The 21,215-nt window shown below is 34.1% G+C and overlaps 3 protein-coding genes across 3 annotated transcripts in view; 2 read left to right on the forward strand and 1 right to left on the reverse strand.

Annotated features, from left to right (window-relative positions):
- LOC21385307 overlaps window positions 1–2,309 on the reverse strand; it is a 3,074-nt gene extending 765 nt beyond the window's left edge. Inside the window, exons 1-6 of the mRNA XM_024169232.1 lie at window positions 2,094–2,309; window positions 1,930–2,012; window positions 1,732–1,802; window positions 852–922; window positions 643–724; window positions 37–86 (exon numbers count right to left, since the gene is read on the reverse strand). Coding sequence (XP_024025000.1) covers window positions 37–86; window positions 643–724; window positions 852–922; window positions 1,732–1,802; window positions 1,930–2,012; window positions 2,094–2,210 — 474 coding nt within the window. The 5' untranslated portion in view covers window positions 2,211–2,309. The remainder of the gene's footprint in view (window positions 1–36; window positions 87–642; window positions 725–851; window positions 923–1,731; window positions 1,803–1,929; window positions 2,013–2,093) is intronic.
- Window positions 2,310–6,503: 4,194 nt separating this feature from the next.
- Window positions 6,504–15,968, forward strand: LOC21385308 (putative transcription elongation factor SPT5 homolog 1). The gene is made up of 22 exons (XM_024169228.1): window positions 6,504–7,108; window positions 8,711–8,943; window positions 9,047–9,193; window positions 9,384–9,542; window positions 9,652–9,735; window positions 9,998–10,068; window positions 10,155–10,512; window positions 10,635–10,790; window positions 10,926–11,023; window positions 11,133–11,181; window positions 11,259–11,411; window positions 11,537–11,680; window positions 11,874–11,967; window positions 12,088–12,246; window positions 12,337–12,385; window positions 12,488–12,582; window positions 12,709–12,787; window positions 14,138–14,192; window positions 14,289–14,406; window positions 14,537–14,680; window positions 15,140–15,237; window positions 15,616–15,968. Exons 1-22 carry the CDS (start codon window positions 6,748–6,750, stop codon window positions 15,853–15,855), a joined length of 3,144 nt encoding a protein of 1,047 aa, XP_024024996.1. The 5' UTR covers window positions 6,504–6,747; the 3' UTR covers window positions 15,856–15,968.
- Window positions 15,969–18,723: 2,755 nt separating this feature from the next.
- LOC21385309 (cytosolic sulfotransferase 13) lies at window positions 18,724–19,755 on the forward strand. Its single transcript, XM_010103623.1, has one exon. The coding sequence runs from the start codon at window positions 18,724–18,726 to the stop codon at window positions 19,753–19,755; it is 1,032 nt and encodes a 343-aa protein (XP_010101925.1).
- Window positions 19,756–21,215: the final 1,460 nt, after the last annotated feature.

Here is a 21,215-nt window from a genome sequence, read left to right on the forward strand (position 1 = left end):
AGAGTGAAACTAAACAGAGAATACAGATTTTATTACCATGACATTGTCATTCAAAATTCCTCCACCCTTCCAAGACAAGACCTTCCCTGCAAAACAATAAGATATATTAATTAAGAGTTTAACCAGACACCATAATCACTTCTCAAAGATTAATCTGCATGATATTGTTCTACTTTGCCTGTTTGTGCATCATAATTTGTATCCTTATCAACTAAACTATTTACACAATTGCAGGGTATTAAGCATATCACTCAGGGCCCGTATGGTAGAAGATAAAAAGTAAAAGAATTACCTTTGGAGTAATTGTTTGGATAAAACTTTTGAACGAGCTACTTAATACATAACGAGTTTTTCTTTATGTCACTCATTAATAAAAAGGTAAATATAAATAAAAATATTTCTTCAAAACTCAAATAATTTTCTGTAATTTTGTGAAAGCTCCTTCTAGAGGAGCCATGTAGTTTGGCTTCCTTCTGGAAGAGCTACCTGCAATAGCTGCTAATGATTATTCTTCTCTCTAAATTCTCTCTCATCTTGGTCCTATATCATAATGATTATCGAGTACAAATAATAACAAAGAATGTGGCGATTGAGCTTGGAGGTCCTCAAATACTAATAAGATTGCTGATAAGGATGCTTTACCAAAGGGTTGGACAAGCTGCTGCGATATGGTGGCGACAGGAACCCTCCAAAACCAGCATATTAGCACAAGATAAGTTAAAACCTAAATGGTACAATGAAAAGTACGGGGCCATAAGGACGTAGATGAAGAAAGCAAGTAAACTCCACAGAAATAAAAATACAAATAAAAAGTGATTTCCAAAAATGGATCTTTATGCAAACAAAAATACCTTTGATATGAAAAGTACTCTCATATACAAATCACATGATACTTTCATCTCTGTCTTATGTGATTCTTGATCTAAAAAGAAGTTAAATGTTAGAATTTTCATCAATCCATCTGTTGGGAACTTTAAAGGAAGTAGAAGAGAAGGACCTAATAGACTAACAGAAGCTGCACAAAAACAAGAGTTACACAGATTCCATGAAAGATATGGGAGAAAAAAAAAAGAACCTGCGAAGTAGAACTAAACAATACTATTAAGAACACACACACACACACAGAGCGAATATATCTTGTTTTAGCTCAATTCATGTTCTTTCAAATCATGGGTTTGCTTGATGGCTCGAAGGCCTCTAGGCTCCATTTGGCATTCAAAAAGTATAAAACATAAATACACCCATAATTGTGTATATGTATATTGCTAGCTAAATAAAGCAAGTGGGAGGATAAAATCAAGAAAGCCCACCACTATTGCTGTACCAGTAGCATTAACTTAAGTCAATTGAATTGGTTATTATCGTACACCTTACAAATTTAAAACCTATAACGGCCATTCAACTACACTTGCTTCTAAAACTGAACTACTTTGTGCTATCCATCAACATTAGTAATGCAATCACCACAGATATAGTAGCATATCATAGCTTCCGCAAAATAGATGAGACCTAATTGTTATCTCATATTATCTCCAATTGCTATCTTCTTAATAATTTAGTCCAATGCAATTATATTAAGACAACAATAGTATAGTACGTATTCTGCTATTTATCGAACATTGGGATTTATAGGGCACATCAAATCAAATCATAATAGATCTTAGATTGAGTTGTTGTTACACTATGGCAGGCAAAAAGAAAAAGTAAACGAAAAAGTATAATCAAACTGACAATTTGCTAGCTCTTTCTCCTTAGCAGCAGCTACCCTCCTAAGCTTCGCAGCCTGTGCAAACGTTGATGGCCTACGCACAATCAACATCAGAAACAAAAGCAACCAATAATTATTCAAAAAACTCCACCATTGATGAGGATAATAATTGCACTAATTATTTATTTATTTGTTATTAGCGAATATAATAAATAACTCACTGCGAAAAACTGCTCGCCTCTTTCAAGAGCTGGTTGATTTCTCCACGCAACTGGATCTCCATAGCACTCTTCGATCCTTTCTTCTGAGAAGAGAAAACCGAAAATTGATTCTCCAATTGTTTGGATTATTATAAGATCAGAATCGATTCATTAAAGAATCTTACCTTCTTTAAGGATTCGAGCCACCTGGAAAGAAATTGGAAAGCAATTACGATGGAGAATATCAGAGTCGGAGCGAGCGACCCTCGACGTGGCTCTAGAGTTTCGGCTATATCGCCCATATCCGTGTCTTCCTTCGCAATCTCCGATGATGATGCTTCTTCTGCGAATTTCTTTCGGTTCCTCTTCTCTTCAATGGCAGATCAGTTGCGGCGGATGGATCATCCGTAACATTGAGGACAAATTGGACAAAGTAGTTCGCTTATTAAAAATAAAATTGTTATAACGATTTGGTCCTCAATCTTTCTAATTTTAACAATTAAGTCCCTCAACTCTTGATTTAGTAGCAAATAAAAATATAGTCCAATTACTAACCGCTGTCAAAATTTGACGGAAAGTGCACTTGCCTTTTGCAAGACGTTGGATGAGAGGACTAAATTAACACACGTGAGGCAGATTTTTAGAGGGTGTTTAGAACTCATTTTAAAATAATTTTTGGCGCGTTTAAAATTTATTTTAAAATGATTTTATTTTTATATGCAAATGAAAATGAAAATATTTTCAATCTCAGATAAAATAAAAATGTATTTGGTAATTTTATCAAGAGATTATTTTCAGTTTAAAAATTCATTAATGTATCTCTTTCTCTATCTTTGCTTGAAAGAGGAGAAAACGAAAACAAAAAATAAAAAATAATTAAAAGTCATTGTTCATTTCTCTCTCATTTTACACTAAATCAAAAAATCGTTTTCATTTCTGTTTTTTGTCTTTATTGCGTCAAACGCCGTTTTAGAAACGTTTTCATTTTTTATTTCTCGAAAAACGTGAAAAATAAAAATGGGATCGATTCCAAACACGGCCTTTGTTTTTTTGTATGTAACTAAAAATGAAAATGTTTTTAATCTTAGACAAAAATTATTTTTAAAATATAAAAAAAAAAACTCATTAATGTATCTCTCTCTCTGCTCGAGGAGGAGAAAACGAAAACAAAAAATGAAAAATGACTAAAAGTTATTTTTCATTTTTCTCTCATTTTACACTAAACCAAAAAATCGTTTTCATTTCCTTTTTTATTTTTATTGCGTCAAACGTCGTTTTGGAAACATTTTCATTTTTTCTTTCTAAAGAAACGTAAAAAATAAAAATAGGATCAATTCCAAACACGCCCTACTCTTTTCCATGAGATTGGCAGTTAGAAATATGACTAAATTTGATACTTAATCAATAATTGAGGGATTGAATTGTCAAAATTAAAAGATCGAGGACTGAATTGTCAAAATTAAAAGATCGATGACCAAATCGTCACTAACTAAATAGTTGAGGACTATTTATGGCAATTACTTTTAAATAAATAGATAAACTTTTATTTATTTATTTGCAAAATAACCCCAAACTCAAACTTTCAATTTTGATAATTTACACACGAACTTTTAAATCAATATCAATTATGATCCAATAGGATGAGTGTTGTCAAATTGATAGTTTAAGACCACAGTAGATTGGTGTAGCGTTAAGGATTATGTTATTTTTTCTATTATCAATATGGGTTTGATTCTCTATAACCCTACTTTAAGACCCATATTTGGGCATCGTGTTGTGCGGAGTTGGGTATGTGGTGGCATGAGTAAAAACTATGTCCATTATTTGAGCATAATTTAGTCATGTTATTCTCGTTCCATTGGTGGCCCCGATATATCCTAAGTGACAAAGGGGATGGGGTGCAATGACACCAATTATTCCCCTTCTTTCATGAGTAAAAAAAAAAGTTTGAAAAATGAGATTCACACATGTAAGAAAAAACTCGTCATTTTTCAAATCAAATCACATATGAATCTCATTTACTCAACTATCAATTTGATAAAACCAATTAGTTATCGGACTTCAATTACTAGTGATTTAAAAATTCAATGTGCAATTTGTCAAAATCGAAAGTTACGTTCGAATAGCTGACTCCATCACTGTCACTCATCATCATTGAAAAGCCACCTTTATTGTCGTCACAACTACAATGTTCACCATGCGAGATTTGTATCAAAACAATCTTGTCGCGACTAGATCAAGTCATTAGAACCAGATCTCATGAAGTCGTAACTCCTTGATGATTGGAATGACGAATCTCACTGTAGACGATCTAGATATGTCAAGATTTCAAGGAAGATAGATACCCGCCAAACATAGTGACATTGATCTCATGACGTAGAACTAGATCTCATGGTGACACTAGAAAATGAGAGATGGGAGAGAATGTGGTGTCACCCCTAGTGGCGTGGACTTCATCGAGCTCTCATCGCTGACACGATTAAAGAGAGAAAAAGGATAGAGCATTAATTAAATAAGGACAATGTATTGAGAGAACGAGTGGAGAGAGAAAATGAAGATATAAAGAAAAGGCTAAAGTTTATTTTAAGGTTTGGATATGAGAAAAATAATATTTTATATAAGGGTATTTTAGTCTTTTAAATTTATACTTAAAATAGGGGAGAAAAGTTAAATGAGTAGCTTGCAAATAAAATATAAAATTCATGCATTTAAATTTTATTTATTTTTTATTTTTGTGGCTGAGAATGCATTTAAAAGTTAAGTTTGATTCAAACATAGCTAATTGGGAAAGTGGATAGTGTTTTTCTCACTAAAATTTAAATATTGGGTTTAAAGCCATAAAATAAAGGGACCAACAGATTTAGAGAATATAGATTAACTCACCCTTTAAATGTATTGATCTAAGATTTTTATATTTTATTCGTCATTCATACCCTTTTCACTAATATAATTCATTGATTAAGGGTATAATCAAGTGTAAGAGGTAATAATTGAAGACCTATGCATTGTCAAGTGCCTATTGTTCTTGCAAATTTATTCAAGGGAGATTGAGGGAAATAGGCCAATATATGAGAGGAATTAAAATTAATAGACTAATATTTAATAAAAGTTAATAAATAGGCCAAAGTGATGTAAAGCTGGATTTACAACCAGCTAAAAGTTCAAAAATGCCCTTATGGTAAATCCTGGATTTATTATTTATATTCGAGATTTACCATTAGATTTTTCACTTTTTTCTACTAATATGAGCTCAGTAAATCCCAGATTACTAGGTATATATGGGATTTAACATTAGAATTTGTAGTGTTCTTTTCCCCTACTAATATGAACTTGGTAAATATAGGATTTATCAAGTATATCTGAGATTTATCATTATATTTTAACTTTTTACATATTAATACGAATTTGGTAAATCCTGGATTTACTAGGTATTTCGGGATTTATTATTAGATTTTTCACTTTTTGTCCAGTAATACGAATTTGGTAAGTTCGAGATTTACATAGTTTTCTCTTTTTCTCTCATAATATGAACTTAATAAATCGAGAATATACCAAAAGTATATTCAGGATTTACTATTAGAATTTTCACTTTTCCCTACTAATAAGAACTTAGCAAATCCCATAATTCAAGATTTATGATTAGAATTTGTATTGTTTTTTTTTTCTTCATACTAATACGAACTTGGTAAATCTATGATTTATTAGGTATATCTGAGATTTACTATTAGATTTTTTATTTTTTTCGTACTAATATAACTTAAAAAATCCTAGATATGTTAGTATATTTAAGATTTACCATTAGAATTTGTACATTTTTTCTCTAGTAATATGAACTTGGTAAATCATAAATTTACCAAGTATATTCAGGATTTACCATTAGAATTATACTATTTTTTTTTTCAAGTGATTTTAACTTAATAAATTATGGGTATACCTGAATTTACTAAATAAAAGAGAAAAAAGTAAAATTGAAAAATTAAAAATTAAAAACATGAAATGGTTTATTCATTTTTAGAAGTACTCACACTATATAGCAAAATTTCATACATTGAATTGAAATTTAAAAAAATTAAAAAATATTATAAATATAACAAAAATGACATAGTAATTATAATGATATCATATTTTATATTATATAATGATATAGTCATTATTTTAATAACATAAAAATAGTATAAAATTTTACTTTTCTCGTAATATTTCAAAATTTTTGTTAAATTTAAATTTTGATATCAAAATTTTACTGCAAGTGTAAATCACCCTAATTTTGTATATTGAAATAAAATAAATAATAAATGAAAAAAATAAAGAATTTACTTTTAAAAGTATATGAGTTTTTGGACCTTTATTCTTTATTTAATTAAAAAATTGTAAATTAAGAATGAAAGACTAAAAATTTTAACTCATACAATTTAAAGAAGTAAGATTACGCTTGATAAATGTAGCGTGGCAGGCCTTCCTACAATTTCTCCGCCCAAGTTCTCTCCGTTATCCAAGGCCCATCTGGAAATAAGCCCAATTGGCAACTCACCGCCATTTCCATATCCATATCTTTCATTTACACACTACAGTTTTCCCCTTTTCCCCTAATTTTAAAGCCCCGTCCTCATCCCCTGCCCTTCCCTCGGACCAGAGTCACAGTCTCTCTCGTTCTACGGCGAATACAACACGAAAATTACAAAAACCCGTCATATATACACACACACACACACACTAACATATATAGATAATATATATCCCTTGTTCTAGGGTTCTTTGATTGCTATCATAGGGCGCTAAAGCTCGCATTTTGCGAAACCCGTGAAGTTCCCGAATTCAGATTCGCTGAGCAGAACAGCCATGCCGCTCCGCCGGAGAGACGAGGACGACGACGAAATGGAGCCGGAGGACGACGAGGATTACGGCGAGGAGCGGGAGCAAGCCCTAGACGATGAGGAATTGGAGGCGGAGGAGGAGGAAGAAGAAGAAGATGAGCGAAGAGGCGGTTCGAACAGGAAGCGGAGGAGATCGGATTTCATCGACGACGTGGCGGAGGAGGACGACGAAGAGGAGGAGGACGACGATGAGGACGATTATGGTGGGGGCCGCAGAGGAGGAGGTGGCGGGCGGCGCAACAAGAAGCCCTCGGGGTCTCAGTTTTTCGATCTCGAGGCAGAGGTCGACAGTGACGAGGATGAAGATGAGGATGAGGGCGAGGATGGTAAGCGTTTCGGTTGATTCGTTTGTTTCTTTTGCTAAGTTTCATAATTTGGTTCCTTCTAGGTTTGCGATTTCTTGGATTGTGTTCTTCATAGAATTGGGGTTAGAGGGTGATTGGTAGTTTTCTTAAGGATTAACTATTGGTTGCAGACGCTGTTTGTTCTGGAAAAGATTTGAGTTTTAACACTAGTCGGTTTATTTGAGGATTTAGGGACCTGAATTTGGAAATTATTAGGTGTTCTGTTTTTGCGTGAATGATTTATATGGTCACATAATTTCGTTCGGACTTCAATCAGCTGAAAATTTTAATTTAGAACTGAAAATTGACACGAACCATTTCGTGGATGATATTATGCAGTCGATTACTTTTTCTTTTATCAATTTCATAATTTGATTTATTTTCGGTCTATGGGTAGGTTTATTCATCTTGGGTGGTGTTTTGGATTGGATTTTAATGTATTTTCAATGGGGGTTCCTTAGATGGTGCGTTGGCAACACGGTTTGGGACTGGATATTGTTCACAAAGCAAATTGCATTGGTTGTTCTGGAGAAGGCGTGCATTATAACCATTGTTTTTTCGTTGGTGATTTAGGGACGTAAACATGGAAGCTATATTAGTGTATGTTACATTAATTTGGTGGGGTTTTCAATGAGTTCTTTTGAGGTTCTGAGAACTTTAGAATTGGAATAGTCGAATAGAAATCGGCTACTTTGCAAGTAATTACTTTGCCCATGGTAGATGGCAATTTAGGGAATTTTGCAAATAAGTTCACAGAGGTTTTATAAATGTCTTGCAATCTGTGAGGTGTTTGATTTATTCTCGTTTTATTCCTCTGTTATGTTATGCTTTCTTTGTCTACTAAAAGTATTATGCCATTCATATAAGTATCTTCCGAATAAGAACTCTTCAGTATGCAGGAAGGACTTCCTGGTTTTACTTGGAAATGTTCCCTTATTTATTTATTTATTTTATTGTCATATTTATATGGGTGTTTGACAAATCATCTAAGCTTTCGTAGGTTGCATTTGGGGGGTTTATTTGTTTGAAAAACTATATATAGTTTCTGCATAATTGCTCTTAGCCTATTGTGCTTTACTTTTAAGTTAATTTTGGCAGCTAGTTTATTTAAATATATGTTTTTTCAAAATGTCAAGGCAAACCCTTAATTACAATGCATTTAGCTTTTATTGATATTATGGTCCCAATTTTTTATTCAGTTTTGTTATTGCTATTATTTTTGAGTTTTCTGGGTCAAGATATATAATGTGGATACACTTTTTTCTTCTCTTCCCTTTTGCTAAAAACATAATAGTATTGATAGTCAATACGTTATCGACTATCTAGTCATGGAATTTAATGGACAGAATGAAGATCTACCCCTGAGAGTGTATTAGAAATGGGAGAAATAGATCTACATGTATCTCTGTCTGTTCCGACACTAGGGTCTTGTGTCTCATGTGTCGTATTTTGTTTTCATCTCTTGCTTAACAAATATTTTTTTGGGGTGTTTCTCCTATATGCTTACGGTCTATCTTACTATCTTTTCACTGATTCGTACTGAGGCTGTGGTTTGATTGATAAACTAATAAGATCTGCTTACAGACTTCATAGATAGAGATGACGTGGCTGAGGAAGATGATGATAGAAGGATGCACCGTCGCCCATTGCTTCCACGGGAGGATGACCAAGAAGATGTTGAAGCTCTTGAGAGAAGAATTCAGGAAAGATACGCAAGGTCTAGTCATACAGAGTATGATGAGGAGACCACAGATGTAGACCAGCAAGCTCTTCTTCCATCTGTTAGAGATCCAAAGTTGTGGATGGTGAAATGTGCGGTATGATTATTACTCTCAGTACTTTGTTCCAGATTTAAGTATATAAACCTGCCTAGTGGGTTTGTTTTGGAATATTATTGTATTGATGATTGACGTATTTCAGATTGGTAAAGAGCGAGAGGTTGCTGCTTGCTTAATGCAAAAGTTCATTGATAAAGGATCTGAACTGCAAATAAAATCTGTTATTGCTCTGGATCATCTGAAGAACTATATCTATATAGAAGCAGACAGAGAAGCCCATGCGAAGGAGGTATATTGTTTTTGTGAAAATATATTTGTTTTTGTATGCTTAATGTTGATTCCGTTTGACTAAAGGTTAATGTAAAAGTGTGGAAATTCTTTTTTTTTTTTTTTTTGTGGGGCGGGAAGGTTCGCGTTCAGACATGTGAGATGAATGCTGCATGGTTAAATTGTAACTTAATGTTTTGCTTTTGCTTCAGGCTTGCAAAGGTCTACGCAACATATATGCCCAGAAAGTAATGCTTGTTCCCATTAGAGAAATGACAGAGGTTCTTTCAGTTGAAAGCAAAGCAATAGATCTTTCTAGGGATACTTGGGTCAGGATGAAAATTGGAACGTATAAAGGAGACCTTGCAAAAGTATGGATCATTTTTTTTTTTTTTTGGTTCCTTATGTTGTTAGTTTCCGAGCTCTTTCACCTTCATTTCTTCAAAGGTCTCTTATCACTTTCAAGCTTTGTTTCTGCAGGTAGTTGACGTGGATGATGTAAGGCAGCGAGTTACAGTGAAGTTAATTCCAAGGATAGACTTGCAGGCTCTTGCAAATAAATTGGTAAAGTCTTTAACCTGTTTCCTGACATTCTTTGTTTATTCACTACTTATTAAGTTGAGGCAGTGTTTTCTTTACGTCTGGGAAGGGAAAAAGTTTCTTATACATTGGTTGTAAATCTTTGTAATACTATTGTGTTTGGTTTGGCAAATTGATAGTATGATTAGTCGTTTTATTTGATCATTTCTGCTCCCCTTTTTGTGTGTCTTTGATTCTATGATTATTGATGCCCGACTAATTGTCAAGATAATTCCTTTGTTAACAGGAGGGTAGAGAAGTTGTAAAAAAGAAGGCATTTGTTCCTCCTCCACGTTTTATGAATATAGATGAGGCTAGGTAATTCTGAATGTAAAAATTATTTCATTTGAGTTACTGTTAATGCATGTCTAGAGTAACTTTTTCTCATGTTTGTGTTTATTCAGAGAGCTGCACATTAGGGTGGAGCGCAGACGAGATCCGATGACGGGTGATTACTTTGAGAATATTGGTGGCATGTTGTTTAAGGATGGTTTCCTATATAAAACAGTATCAATGAAATCTATTAGTGCTCAAAATATAAAACCCACCTTTGACGAGCTTGAAAAATTCCGGAAACCTGGTGAGAATGGCGATGGAGATTTAGCTAGTCTGTCCACTTTATTTGCAAACAGAAAAAAGGGCCACTTTATGAAGGGTGATGCAGTTATCGTTGTTAAGGGTGATCTCAAAAATTTGAAAGGATGGGTTGAGAAAGTGGAGGAAGAAAATGTTCATATTAGGCCAGAAATGGAAGACCTTCCAGTAAGAATATCTATTCATTTTTATTTTTGTATTTTTTCATAAATTGATTCCCTCTTAATATTCAATTCCCTTGCTCGTAGTGTACAAAGAAGTTGTAATATTGTTAGTGTTTATCATTGTAGAAAACTCTAGCTGTTCATGAGAAAGAGCTTTGCAAGTACTTTGAACCTGGGAACCATGTGAAAGTTGTATCTGGTACTCAAGAAGGTGCAACTGGTATGGTTGTTAAGGTCGATCAGCATGTGCTCATTATATTATCTGATACAACAAAGGAGGATGTGAGTGGTTTATAATATTTATATTTCATTTCATTTCATTTTTATTTTGAAGTTTTGTAGGGGCAACATCTGGGCTTGAGACTAACATTATTTTTCTAGAAAAGCATTGTGCTTATGTTTGTTTACTCCTTACAGATCCGTGTATTTGCTGATGATGTTGTGGAGAGCTCTGAGGTGACAACTGGTGTCACAAGAATTGGGGATTATGAACTTCATGATCTTGTCTTACTGGAGTAATTTAATTTTCCTTTTTTCTGTTTTGGTTTATACCAGGACTCTTTCTTTTTGATTCTTTTCTACTCATTGTTGCTAATAAAATATTTAATTTTCAACCCGGTGCAGTAATATGAGCTTTGGTGTAATCATACGTGTGGAAAGTGAAGCATTTCAGGTACTTGCTCATAATGGTTGTATATTTAATTTCCCCTTGTGTACGATTCTTGTCTTATCTATGCGACTGTAAGCTAGGTGCTGAAGGGAGTTACGGATAGGCCTGAGGTTTCTACTGTGAAGTTGAGAGAGATCAAATGCAAGCTTGATAGGAAAACTAGTGTGCAAGATCGGTATAAGAACACAGTATCTGTAAAAGATGTTGTGAGGATCCTTGACGGCCCTTGCAGAGTGAGTTCTATATCTCTGGCTTGATTTACCTTCACAAGATTTAATGTCTCTATTGTTTCTTGTAAAGAAAAAGAACAAGATTTTGATAAAATTGATGTTATCTGATTATAGTTCTTGCATGCCAGGGAAAACAAGGTCCAGTAGAACACATATACAAGGGAGTTTTGTTTATCTACGATCGCCATCACTTTGAGCATGCAGGTTTTATTTGTGCAAAGTCCCAGTCATGTATGATTGTGGGAGGATCACGTGGCAGTGGAGATAGAAACGTAAGTTTGTTTTGTTCTTTTTTTTTTTTTTTGAAATGGTTTTGTTCTTGTTTTGAGGATTTAAATTCTTCATTTATTTTTAATTGTTCTTACACTTCATCTATCTAAATCTTATATATCATCAAGTATTAAATTATTTGGAGATTCTGGTCTAATGCTACATCTATCTAAATCTTATATATCAATTTTTTAGGGTGATTCATATGCCAGATTTTCCCATCTCAGAACTCCATCTCATGTTCCCCAATCCCCAAGACGAATTTCTAGGGGAGGGCCTCCAATTGACCGTGAGTTGCTGATTTGTGCAACCTCTTCCTTAAATATGACTGTTCAAGTAGTGGTCTCTGATCATTTAGGCTTATTTAACAATGTGTAAGTCACATTAAAGTTCCACTTGTATGGTTCAGATCGTGGAAGGGGTAGAGGTGGCAGAGGGCATGATGGCCCTACCGGTACTACAGTGAAAATTTGCAAGGGTCCCTTTAAGGGTTATCGCGGTCGTGTTAAAGAATTTAAGGGACAAACTGTTCGGATTGAATTGGAGTCTCAAATGAGGGAGGTTACAGGCAAGTCTACCTATTCATAGAAATATTTCCTTATTTCCTTATTTTGTCTTATGTTCTCATATGGTGCTTACATTTGGGTTGTTTCTGCAGTTGATCGTTCATGTATATCAGACAACTTAACTGTTACAACCCCGTATCGGTAATTTGTGATATTTGTCCACATATATTTAATTTCTTTTCTGCAACCTTTTTTTGTTAATATTTTCTAAAACTGATTTAGAACTTGTTATGAATATTTCAGTGATACCTCTAGATATGGTATGGGAAGCGAGACGCCCATGCATCCTTCTCGAACTCCTCTACATCCGTATATGACCCCCATGAGAGATTCTGGAGGTGTGTTTTCTCCAATCTTGTTATTTTTCATTCAGAAACTTTAAAATTTTGTACATGTTTTGATATCAGCGTCATTTTATGTCGGGAAATATATTATTTCCTCATCTTTTGCAACTCTTTCTGCAGCAACACCAATTCATGATGGCATGAGAACACCTATGAGAGATAGAGCTTGGAATCCTTATACACCAATGAGTCCACCAAGGTAATGTATCTGAATCTAATAGTTCTTTCTTTTTTGAAATGCTGTCTGCTGAATATTTGGCACTACAGATGACATGAACCAATTGTCGCCTTCATATTCATAGGCACAGAATGAATGGAATTGCATATATTTGGGCAACTCAGAAAGGGTCACTTTTGTGATTTCTTATTGGGTCAAGCTGGAACAAATTCCAGTTATTAATCTTTTTGTTGTTTGCTTGCTATTGTCAGATAACTTCTACTTATGGAGTTGAAAAGTAACTTTTATTTTTTTTGAAATTGTTTTAGAACTAGAAGTAGATGTTAGTGTCTAGTTACTGTCAAACTTCATTTAGGAATCCTAGACACATTCACAAATGAAAAAAGGAGCGAATAAAACAAATTAGAGGCATAGGCCTTTAAGGTTGGGAGGCTGTTATGTTTTAGGCCTCGTTCATTTCACCGATTTGAGTTTTAGGTTTCTACAGTAAAAAGTTCTCAGAAAATGTCGCATCTAACTTTTTTTGCTGCAGTGAAAAGCTCTCAGAAAATATCACATCTCAGCTCGAATTGAAAATTCGAATCTGTGAAGTGAACGAGGCCTTAGTTTGTTTCTCATCTTTCTTTCAAAAAAAAAAAAAAAAGAACTATGTCTTTATCATTAGCAAGCAAAACTGAACATATGATAAGTACTGGAGAGATGAAATCTAAGCACTTTAACAACTGTTTTTTTAATGCCTTGTATTTTGAGGCTATCAAAAAATCATGTGTGGATATTTGGATTGTATCAAATTTATATCTTTAGATTTCAAATTTGTTCGCAATTCTAACCCTTCCTCCAATTTTGACAGCAAAAAAGACGTAATGTCCTAAAAAAAGAATAAAAAAAATTAAAAGTTAAAAAATTCAAAAGCCATTTAGGCCTTTTTGATAGTCAAAATCAACCTTTGACCAAATAAAAGGCAAGAGTTTAGCATGAATTTGAATTGTGAAGGTATAAATTTGATACAGTTGAAAATATAAGATGATTTCTCAATGACCTCAAAATGCAGGAATAAAAATGAAAAAACCCTTAATGATCTTTGGAGCGACATAGGCTTATTACCGAATAATGCATACTTCTGCTAATGAATCAGCTCCATAGGTGTTCTAGCATTTTTTTTACCATGTCAGTAAGTTTTATTTTGTCAGATAAGTATTAGTCAGGATAATAGTGTGGGGTATAGTTTGTGCCCAAGACTGTTTGGTCTAGTAGTGGGAGCAGGGTTTGGGTGGATTGGGGCTTTGGAGAGAGGTTGTGGGTTCGCTCCCGCTTTGCATCAATGGGGTACAGGTCGTTGTTACTTTGTTACTAATGTTTCCTGGAATTCAGGGATAATTGGGAGGATGGGAACCCTGCTTCTTGGGGAACCAGTCCACAGTATCAGGTCAGTGATCTTTATATAATTTGACTGTGTGTAGACAAGTGTATTCCTGTTCTGTGATGCGTGAAGTTGATGTTTTTTGCTTTGTTTCTTTCCCAGCTGGGAAGTCCTCCTTCACGTCCATATGAAGCACCAACTCCTGGTTCAGGTTGGGCCAACACCCCTGGTGGCAACTATAGTGAAGCTGGAACGCCAAGGGATAATAGTTCTGCTTATGGTATGGTATTCTTAAATGTTATTATTACGAGAACATAACTCACTTTTGAGTGCACTTATTTGTATGCGTTTCTTTCTGAACCTCTGAGTTTCTTTGATCTGCCTCACTAGTGTCTAATGTTATGTCGCAGCCAATGCTCCAAGCCCATACCTGCCATCGACTCCTGGTGGGCAGCCTATGACTCCAAATTCAGCATCCTATCTTCCTGGGACTCCTGGAGGGCAGCCGATGACACCAGGCACTGGGGGTCTGGATTTTATGTCTCCTGTTACCGGTATGACTAGCAATCTAGTTTCCTTGGCTTCAGGTCATAGTGATTGATGGGACTGTTATTATTATTTTTTTCCCTATGACTCTTATTATTTATTTGTTATTGTGTGATCTGCATGTTATTGTATGATTTGCACCTCTTTAAAATTTATAATTAAAAAGAGTTAACATCATGCGTGGGAAAAAACTAGGACAGCATAATGGTATTCTTAAGTATATTGTTATTAGCCAGTAATATACTGTCCCTTAATTTTCAACCTTTATCTCATGTTGAAAAGGATCACGTACACACAATAATTTGTTAGGAGCTGTAAACCTTTTTATTAGGATCTAGTGCTTGCTGCAACAAGGCCTTTCATTTATTGAAAACTGAAAGCTGTATTGCCATTTGTTTCTGAATGGTTGTTTGCAAGTAATAGTTATCCATGGATAGCTTGGTATGATTTGTTGTTTTGATCTGCAGGCGGAGAAAATGATGGACCATGGTTTATACCAGACATATTGGTCAATATACGCAGGTCTGGAGAAGAATCTATTGGAGTCATCCGAGAGGTGCTCACGGTATGTTAAAACTTTCCTCGGGTTTCTCAGGATGCAGTTTAAATTCCTACTATTATGAGTCTGTTCTTGGGAAATGCTATGGGATCTCTTGGAGGTCTAAGACACAAAGGAATTCATAGGCGACAAAGCTGAATAGGAAATGGGTTGTGTGAGGGCAAGTACCTTTGGTTGCGATTTCAGCTGTGATTTTAGTAGTGGGATGGTCTCTTGTATGTATCCTAATAAATCAGTTTCGTTTCTTTGATAGGGAAATCAGCAGTTAAGTTTTAGTTTCTGGTAATCCATTTTATGAACCACCACTTTGACTGTTCCAGTGTTGCAGATCTTAAAGTGATCTTGATTTATGCATAAGAAAAATTGCTGTTTTTTTTTTGCCAGGATGGCTCTTGTAGGGTAGCTCTCGGGTCGAGTGGCAATGGCGAAATGATGGTGGTCCTGCCTAGTGAGGTGGAGGTTGTGGTGCCAAGGAAAAATGACAGAATCAAGATCATGGTTGGTGCACTGCGCGGTGCCACCGGCAAGCTGATCGGAGTAGATGGTACTGATGGAATTGTAAAGGTAGAAGACACTCTTGATGTTAAGATCTTGGACTTGGCTATTCTTGCAAAGCTAGCCTAACCATGATTCTAATAAAACAAAAATTCAGTGTATATTGTTATTATTTTCTTTTTGCAAATTATTTGGGGGATCCTCGTCGATTAGAAATGCTCCTTGCGTCATTTGGAATATTAGAAGGCAAATTCACTGCAAGGTTAAGGGCATGATATAGACAACGGGCAACGCTTATGATAACATGTGAGGAGCGATGTGCCTGCAACCTTAAAGCATGACATATAAGAGTTGCACACACTAACGAAGTTAACGAGACAAGTATCTCCCTTGTAGTTGTTATTAGCGTCGAGTGAGGTGGACGATTGGACATTTACAAAGGAAAACATCTGAAACAAAGACAAAATATTAGTGATAATTACACCTCACGCAAAATTTCCTATCTTGTGATAAAATTTAGTAAAATTTTCAAAATATTCTAAATATAATTATTGTAATGATATCATATTTTGTATTATATAATGAAATAATCATTATTTCAATAATATAACAATGATATGAAAATTTTCCCTTAACTAAATTTTATTTAATATTCAAATTTTGCTATGTGTGTAAATCATCCCCAGTTGGCCTGAGTTAAGGGTGGATTGGCTTAGCTAAGTTTGAAAGCCCGTTGGGTTCACGTGCTTTTTAAAAAATTGAACAAAATGATCGGGCTAGTTCGAATAAACTTTTAGGATACGTTTGGTTCACGATTAGAATTATAAGACCAGAATCATTTTTAATTTACGTGTATTTTTTGTGAGAAAAAATACTATAACGAACTATGAATCATGATTCGAATGGAAGTACGAATCTCCCAATCAAACAACCCCTAGTTTTAAAGCTTTAGCCTAATTAAGCTCAGCCCAGACAATTAAGTAGGTTGGGCTAGGCCACGATCAGGCCGAAAGTTATAAGCTATGATTCAGCCTAAACTTATGGCTCTATCCCTAGCTGAGATATGTATATATATCTACAAGAGGTTATCGTACCACCTACTTGATTTTCCTCACAAAGTCGATACTGAAGGAGTTTTTCTTATAGGTTATTCTTATGGTATTGTTAGTTTTCTGACTGTTGAATTAAAGTTAAAATCACGTCAGAATGTGAAGTATGTAGAACATGTAGTTTTTAATATAAACTGATAGTTGAAAATAGAGAATTGTCAATAAATTTTTTTTTTCTAGTCCTATTAGAGAAGCTCTTTGAAAGGAAATTTAGCCTATAAGTTTTCATTTTAAGTTTTTTTTGGAAAGAAATTTATATGAATACCAGAACATGATGCTTATTGCTTGGCAAATTAGTCATTCAACTAATAATTTAATCAATCTAGCTCATTAGTCCTTTAATTAAACATTTAAGTAGCCCACCCCTTGAACTTCAAACTTTGTTGTATAGCAAGTTCAATTGGCAATAATGTTAAAGTTTTGTATGGATTTTTTCACGCGGCTTGCATGTGAGCTCTTGATGGTAGGATCAGTCTTTTTTCGTCAAATTGATGCCATGTCCTTAAAAAGAATAGAAAGAAAAGAAAAACAATGGAAACCAATATTAATTAAAAAAAGAATCCACATCCTTAAAAGCTTCCTATCCAGAGATTTGCTGCCCCAAAGCCCACCCTCACACTCCTACCCCCGAAAGATCTCCATTTTACACCATCGCCAACCGCCAATGTCGTAGCTCCCTCCACCCTAGCCAATCATGAGTGATGGAGCCAGAAACTTCTTATTTCAGAGGGTTTAAATTAAAATTTTGAACTAAAATTATAATGCAGTAATTTTTTTACCTTCATTTATCTATTTTATTCTTTTTATTCTAAATGAATTAAGCTTAATTTTTTTTAGAATTAATTGACTATAATTTAATACTTAAAGTTTAAAGTCTAAAAACTTATAAATTTATATTCCGGTGATTTTTGGTTTATTTTAGGGGCTGTTTCCGTTGGACCGTTCTACCGGTAGATCAGTTTTCTGACCGTTAGATCTAGTCAAAATTAAATGAGATTAAAAAAATATGCAGAACAGACAGTTTCTGATGCATATCTAATGGCTGAAAACGGTTGAAAAAAATAGAACTACCGATAGTTCCATTTTTTATGGGAGAAACTCTCTTAGACTAAGTTTAAAATAAGAATATAATTAAAAATCAAACTTAAGGTATAATTGAAATTTTCTTTAAAAAATTATGGAGAAATGACAATAAAAATAATTTGAGTGGGACAAATAAGTAGAAAAATGTCACAAATTGAAATATTAGGGCCAAATTGTAAAAGAAGTTTTTGGGCCCAGTTGGGGCAGCTGCTCCGCCACTGCAGGCAATCATAACATGGCAATGGCTCCGTCTCGTAAATTAATATGTAAAATAAGAGGAGCCACCCGTCAAAAAAAAAAAAAAAAAAGTCAGAGGATCGCCAACCCAGACCATGTGGAGAGACTGGTGGGATCTCACTAAAACATCTTCAACTAAAAATCTCACCTCCTAACTACTTCACAATATCAACTATCACATCACAAAATTAATAATTCAGAAAATTGTAACAACTTATCGGCTAGATCATTAAGGGGATGTTTAGTTTGAGGATTTAAATCATGATTTGAATCATGATTCATAATTTGTTACAGTATTTTTTCTCATAAAAAATACACGTAAATCAAAATGGTTTTAATAACATGATTTTAATCCATGAACCAAACGTCTCCTAAATATATCTTTCTTAGGAAAAAGTATTATATAGTATATACCCCTCAAAAAAGAGTATATAAGATAACTCAGCCCAGGAAAAGTATTAGGACATACATAAGAAAAGGCAAGAGAGAAATTAGAAAAGAGAAGAGTAACAATATTACATCTTGAATCTAATTTTCTCTAATTGGTTCATTTGCAGAATTATTAATAATGGAACAATCGGACATCACCGAGCTGGATCATCACGAAGAACTAACAAGAGAAAATCACGGTGAGTTTGAAGAAGAAGAAAAGCTTCGAGATCTGCCCAAGATGAAAGGCTTGATGAGTACTGGTGAAAATCTCTTTCTTTATGAAGGATTTTGGATTCCAGAATTCTTGCTTAAGTCAGTTGTTTCCTTTCAGAAACACTTTGTTGCACGTGACACGGATCTCATATTGGCTTCTTCTCTTAAGTCAGGCACCACTTGGTTGATGGCTCTTGCCTTCTCTATTGTCAACCGCACGCGTTTTAAAACGCACACAAATAATTCTCCTTTGCTTGCGGCTAATCCACACGACATTGTAACACACTTGGAACTCAAATACATGGAATCCGAATCTCCAAACTTTGAGGACATGATTCCAAATTTTCCAAGGCTCTTTCACACCCACTTTGCTTATGAATTGCTTCCACCTTGTATTAAGAGTAGTTCTAGTGCTTGCAAGATTGTCTACATTTGTAGGAACCCAATGGACCTATTTGTTTCTCTTTGGCACTTTGTTCCCAAGTTTCGATCGAAAAACACGACGGCGCCATCGCCGCCGCACAATTTAGGAGAGTGTTTCGACATGTTTTGCCGTGGGATCCATGACCATGGCCCGTATTTTGACCATGTGTTAGGGTTTTGGAACGCAAGCTTAGAGAGTCCTCATAAAGTCTTGTTTTTGAGGTACGAAGATCTGAAAGAAGACTGTGTGTTTCACGTGAAACGGCTAGCAGAGTTCTTGGGCTTCCCTTTTTCTGAAGAGGAAGAGAAGCGAGGGGTTATAATGGAGATAATTGAATTATGCAGTTTTGGGAAAATGAAAAATTTGAACCCAAACACTTGTGGGACAAATTTTTCAGGGATACCAAATAGCGCCTTTTTCAGAAAAGGAGAGGTGGGTGATCGCAACAACCATCTAACACCTTCCATGATTGAATGCATGGAGAAGCTCGTTCAAGAGAAATTTAAAGAATCTCTTTTCAGATTCAAATAGGTTTTCAAGATTTAATTATACGCACAACTGTATTTATATTTCATGCATGTATTGCAACAATAACAACAACAACAACAACAACAGCAATAATAATAATAATAATAATCTCGTTATTATTGTTGTTGTTATCAATAGAAACCGGTGATCTCATGCTTGAGGCTCCCTGTCTCTTTGAACGATCATTCAAAGAGATTCTTAGAATTGTGATATTTTAATGCAATTTTTGTATTACATTTTCGATTTGAAATTTAATAAAGTCATGTTTTTTTTTTCATTACGTATTTATTTATTTATTTTTTGAATATATTAAACCCTTGATAATGTTGTATTAGTTTACAAGGTTTCATTTTCATAATCAAAAGCATGTTCACAACAATAAATAAAATGGGGACAATTTATTTATAAAAATTGTACAAGCTAAATGATTTGAGTAATCAATTGTAATTCGCTAATACTGAGTGGAGTTTAACAGATCATAAATAAGATTTAATATATTGATTATCTCAATCGAAATTTACGTGCCATAAGTACATTAATGTTCTCAATCCTATGATTACTATTAAAATCATATGCATGCTTAGATTTTACATTCAATAAGCACTTCAAAGTGCAAACTTACCAAATAGTTCAATAGCCTCTATAATTTGAAAATGTAGATCTTTGTATAGTGATTAATCAATACAACAACTTAGAATTTATTTGTGGCATACGTAAGATAGAGTTAATAATATCCCTTCAAGCTGTCACAGTAATTGATTGCTTAAATCTTTCGCCAAAGTATTCTCTTTAGGGAATCAACATATTTGATTATGTTAGGGTGATCAATAAAGTGAGGCATAAGGTTGAAGATTTAATTTAATTTAGTAATGGCTTTAATAAATGTCAGAAAACTTTAAAATTTGGTATTTTAATAGACAACAAAATACCAATAATACGATCTTTAATTTCTTTCTGTTAGTTTTTGTCATGGTGGTTTGTGTTCTCTAATCGCGACCTTGTTTGCAGAACAGAGATACATAGAGAGTGAGAGGAGGGCATAGAAAAAGAGGAAGAGGAGAGAAAGATAGAAAGAGAAAGAGGGAGAGAGAGGATTGGGAGTTTTTTAAGGTTTCAGAATTGATATTGGTTGTAATTAAAAGTAAGGTTAAAATGAGCAAAACAATAATTTTTTTTTCTTTCTTTTTTTAAGATTCTGCTATTTACTTAATAATTAAAATAAATATGCTATTTAATACCTCAAATTCTTGAATTATGTTATATATTATGGATTTTATCTTTTGTAACACCTTTTAAATTGGGTGGATTAGGTCTAGGTGCAATATGTAATCTCAGAGTCCAAATGATTAGATAATATATATATACATATTAAATGAGAAGGATATAAATTGAAAAAAAATAATCTTTAAAATTCAATTTTGATAATTTGTTTTAAATGAATTCGATTTGGATTTTTCTACACC

This window comes from Morus notabilis, unplaced genomic scaffold (genome assembly GCF_000414095.1).
Source record: "Morus notabilis unplaced genomic scaffold, ASM41409v2 Scaffold1501, whole genome shotgun sequence".
In the NCBI taxonomy this organism is placed as follows: domain Eukaryota; kingdom Viridiplantae; phylum Streptophyta; class Magnoliopsida; order Rosales; family Moraceae; genus Morus; species Morus notabilis.

Bases quoted from the DNA above. Each gene is read 5' to 3' on its own strand.
- LOC21385309 (XM_010103623.1), top strand. From the start codon at position 18,724: ATGGAACAATCGGACATCACCGAGCTGGATCATCACGAAGAACTAACA.
- LOC21385308 (XM_024169228.1), top strand. From the start codon at position 6,748: ATGCCGCTCCGCCGGAGAGACGAGGACGACGACGAAATGGAGCCGGAG. The intron at 8,944-9,046 runs GTATGATTATTA...GACGTATTTCAG, and splicing joins TGTGGATGGTGAAATGTGCG to ATTGGTAAAGAGCGAGAGGT. The intron at 11,024-11,132 runs GTAATTTAATTT...AACCCGGTGCAG, and splicing joins CATGATCTTGTCTTACTGGA to TAATATGAGCTTTGGTGTAA.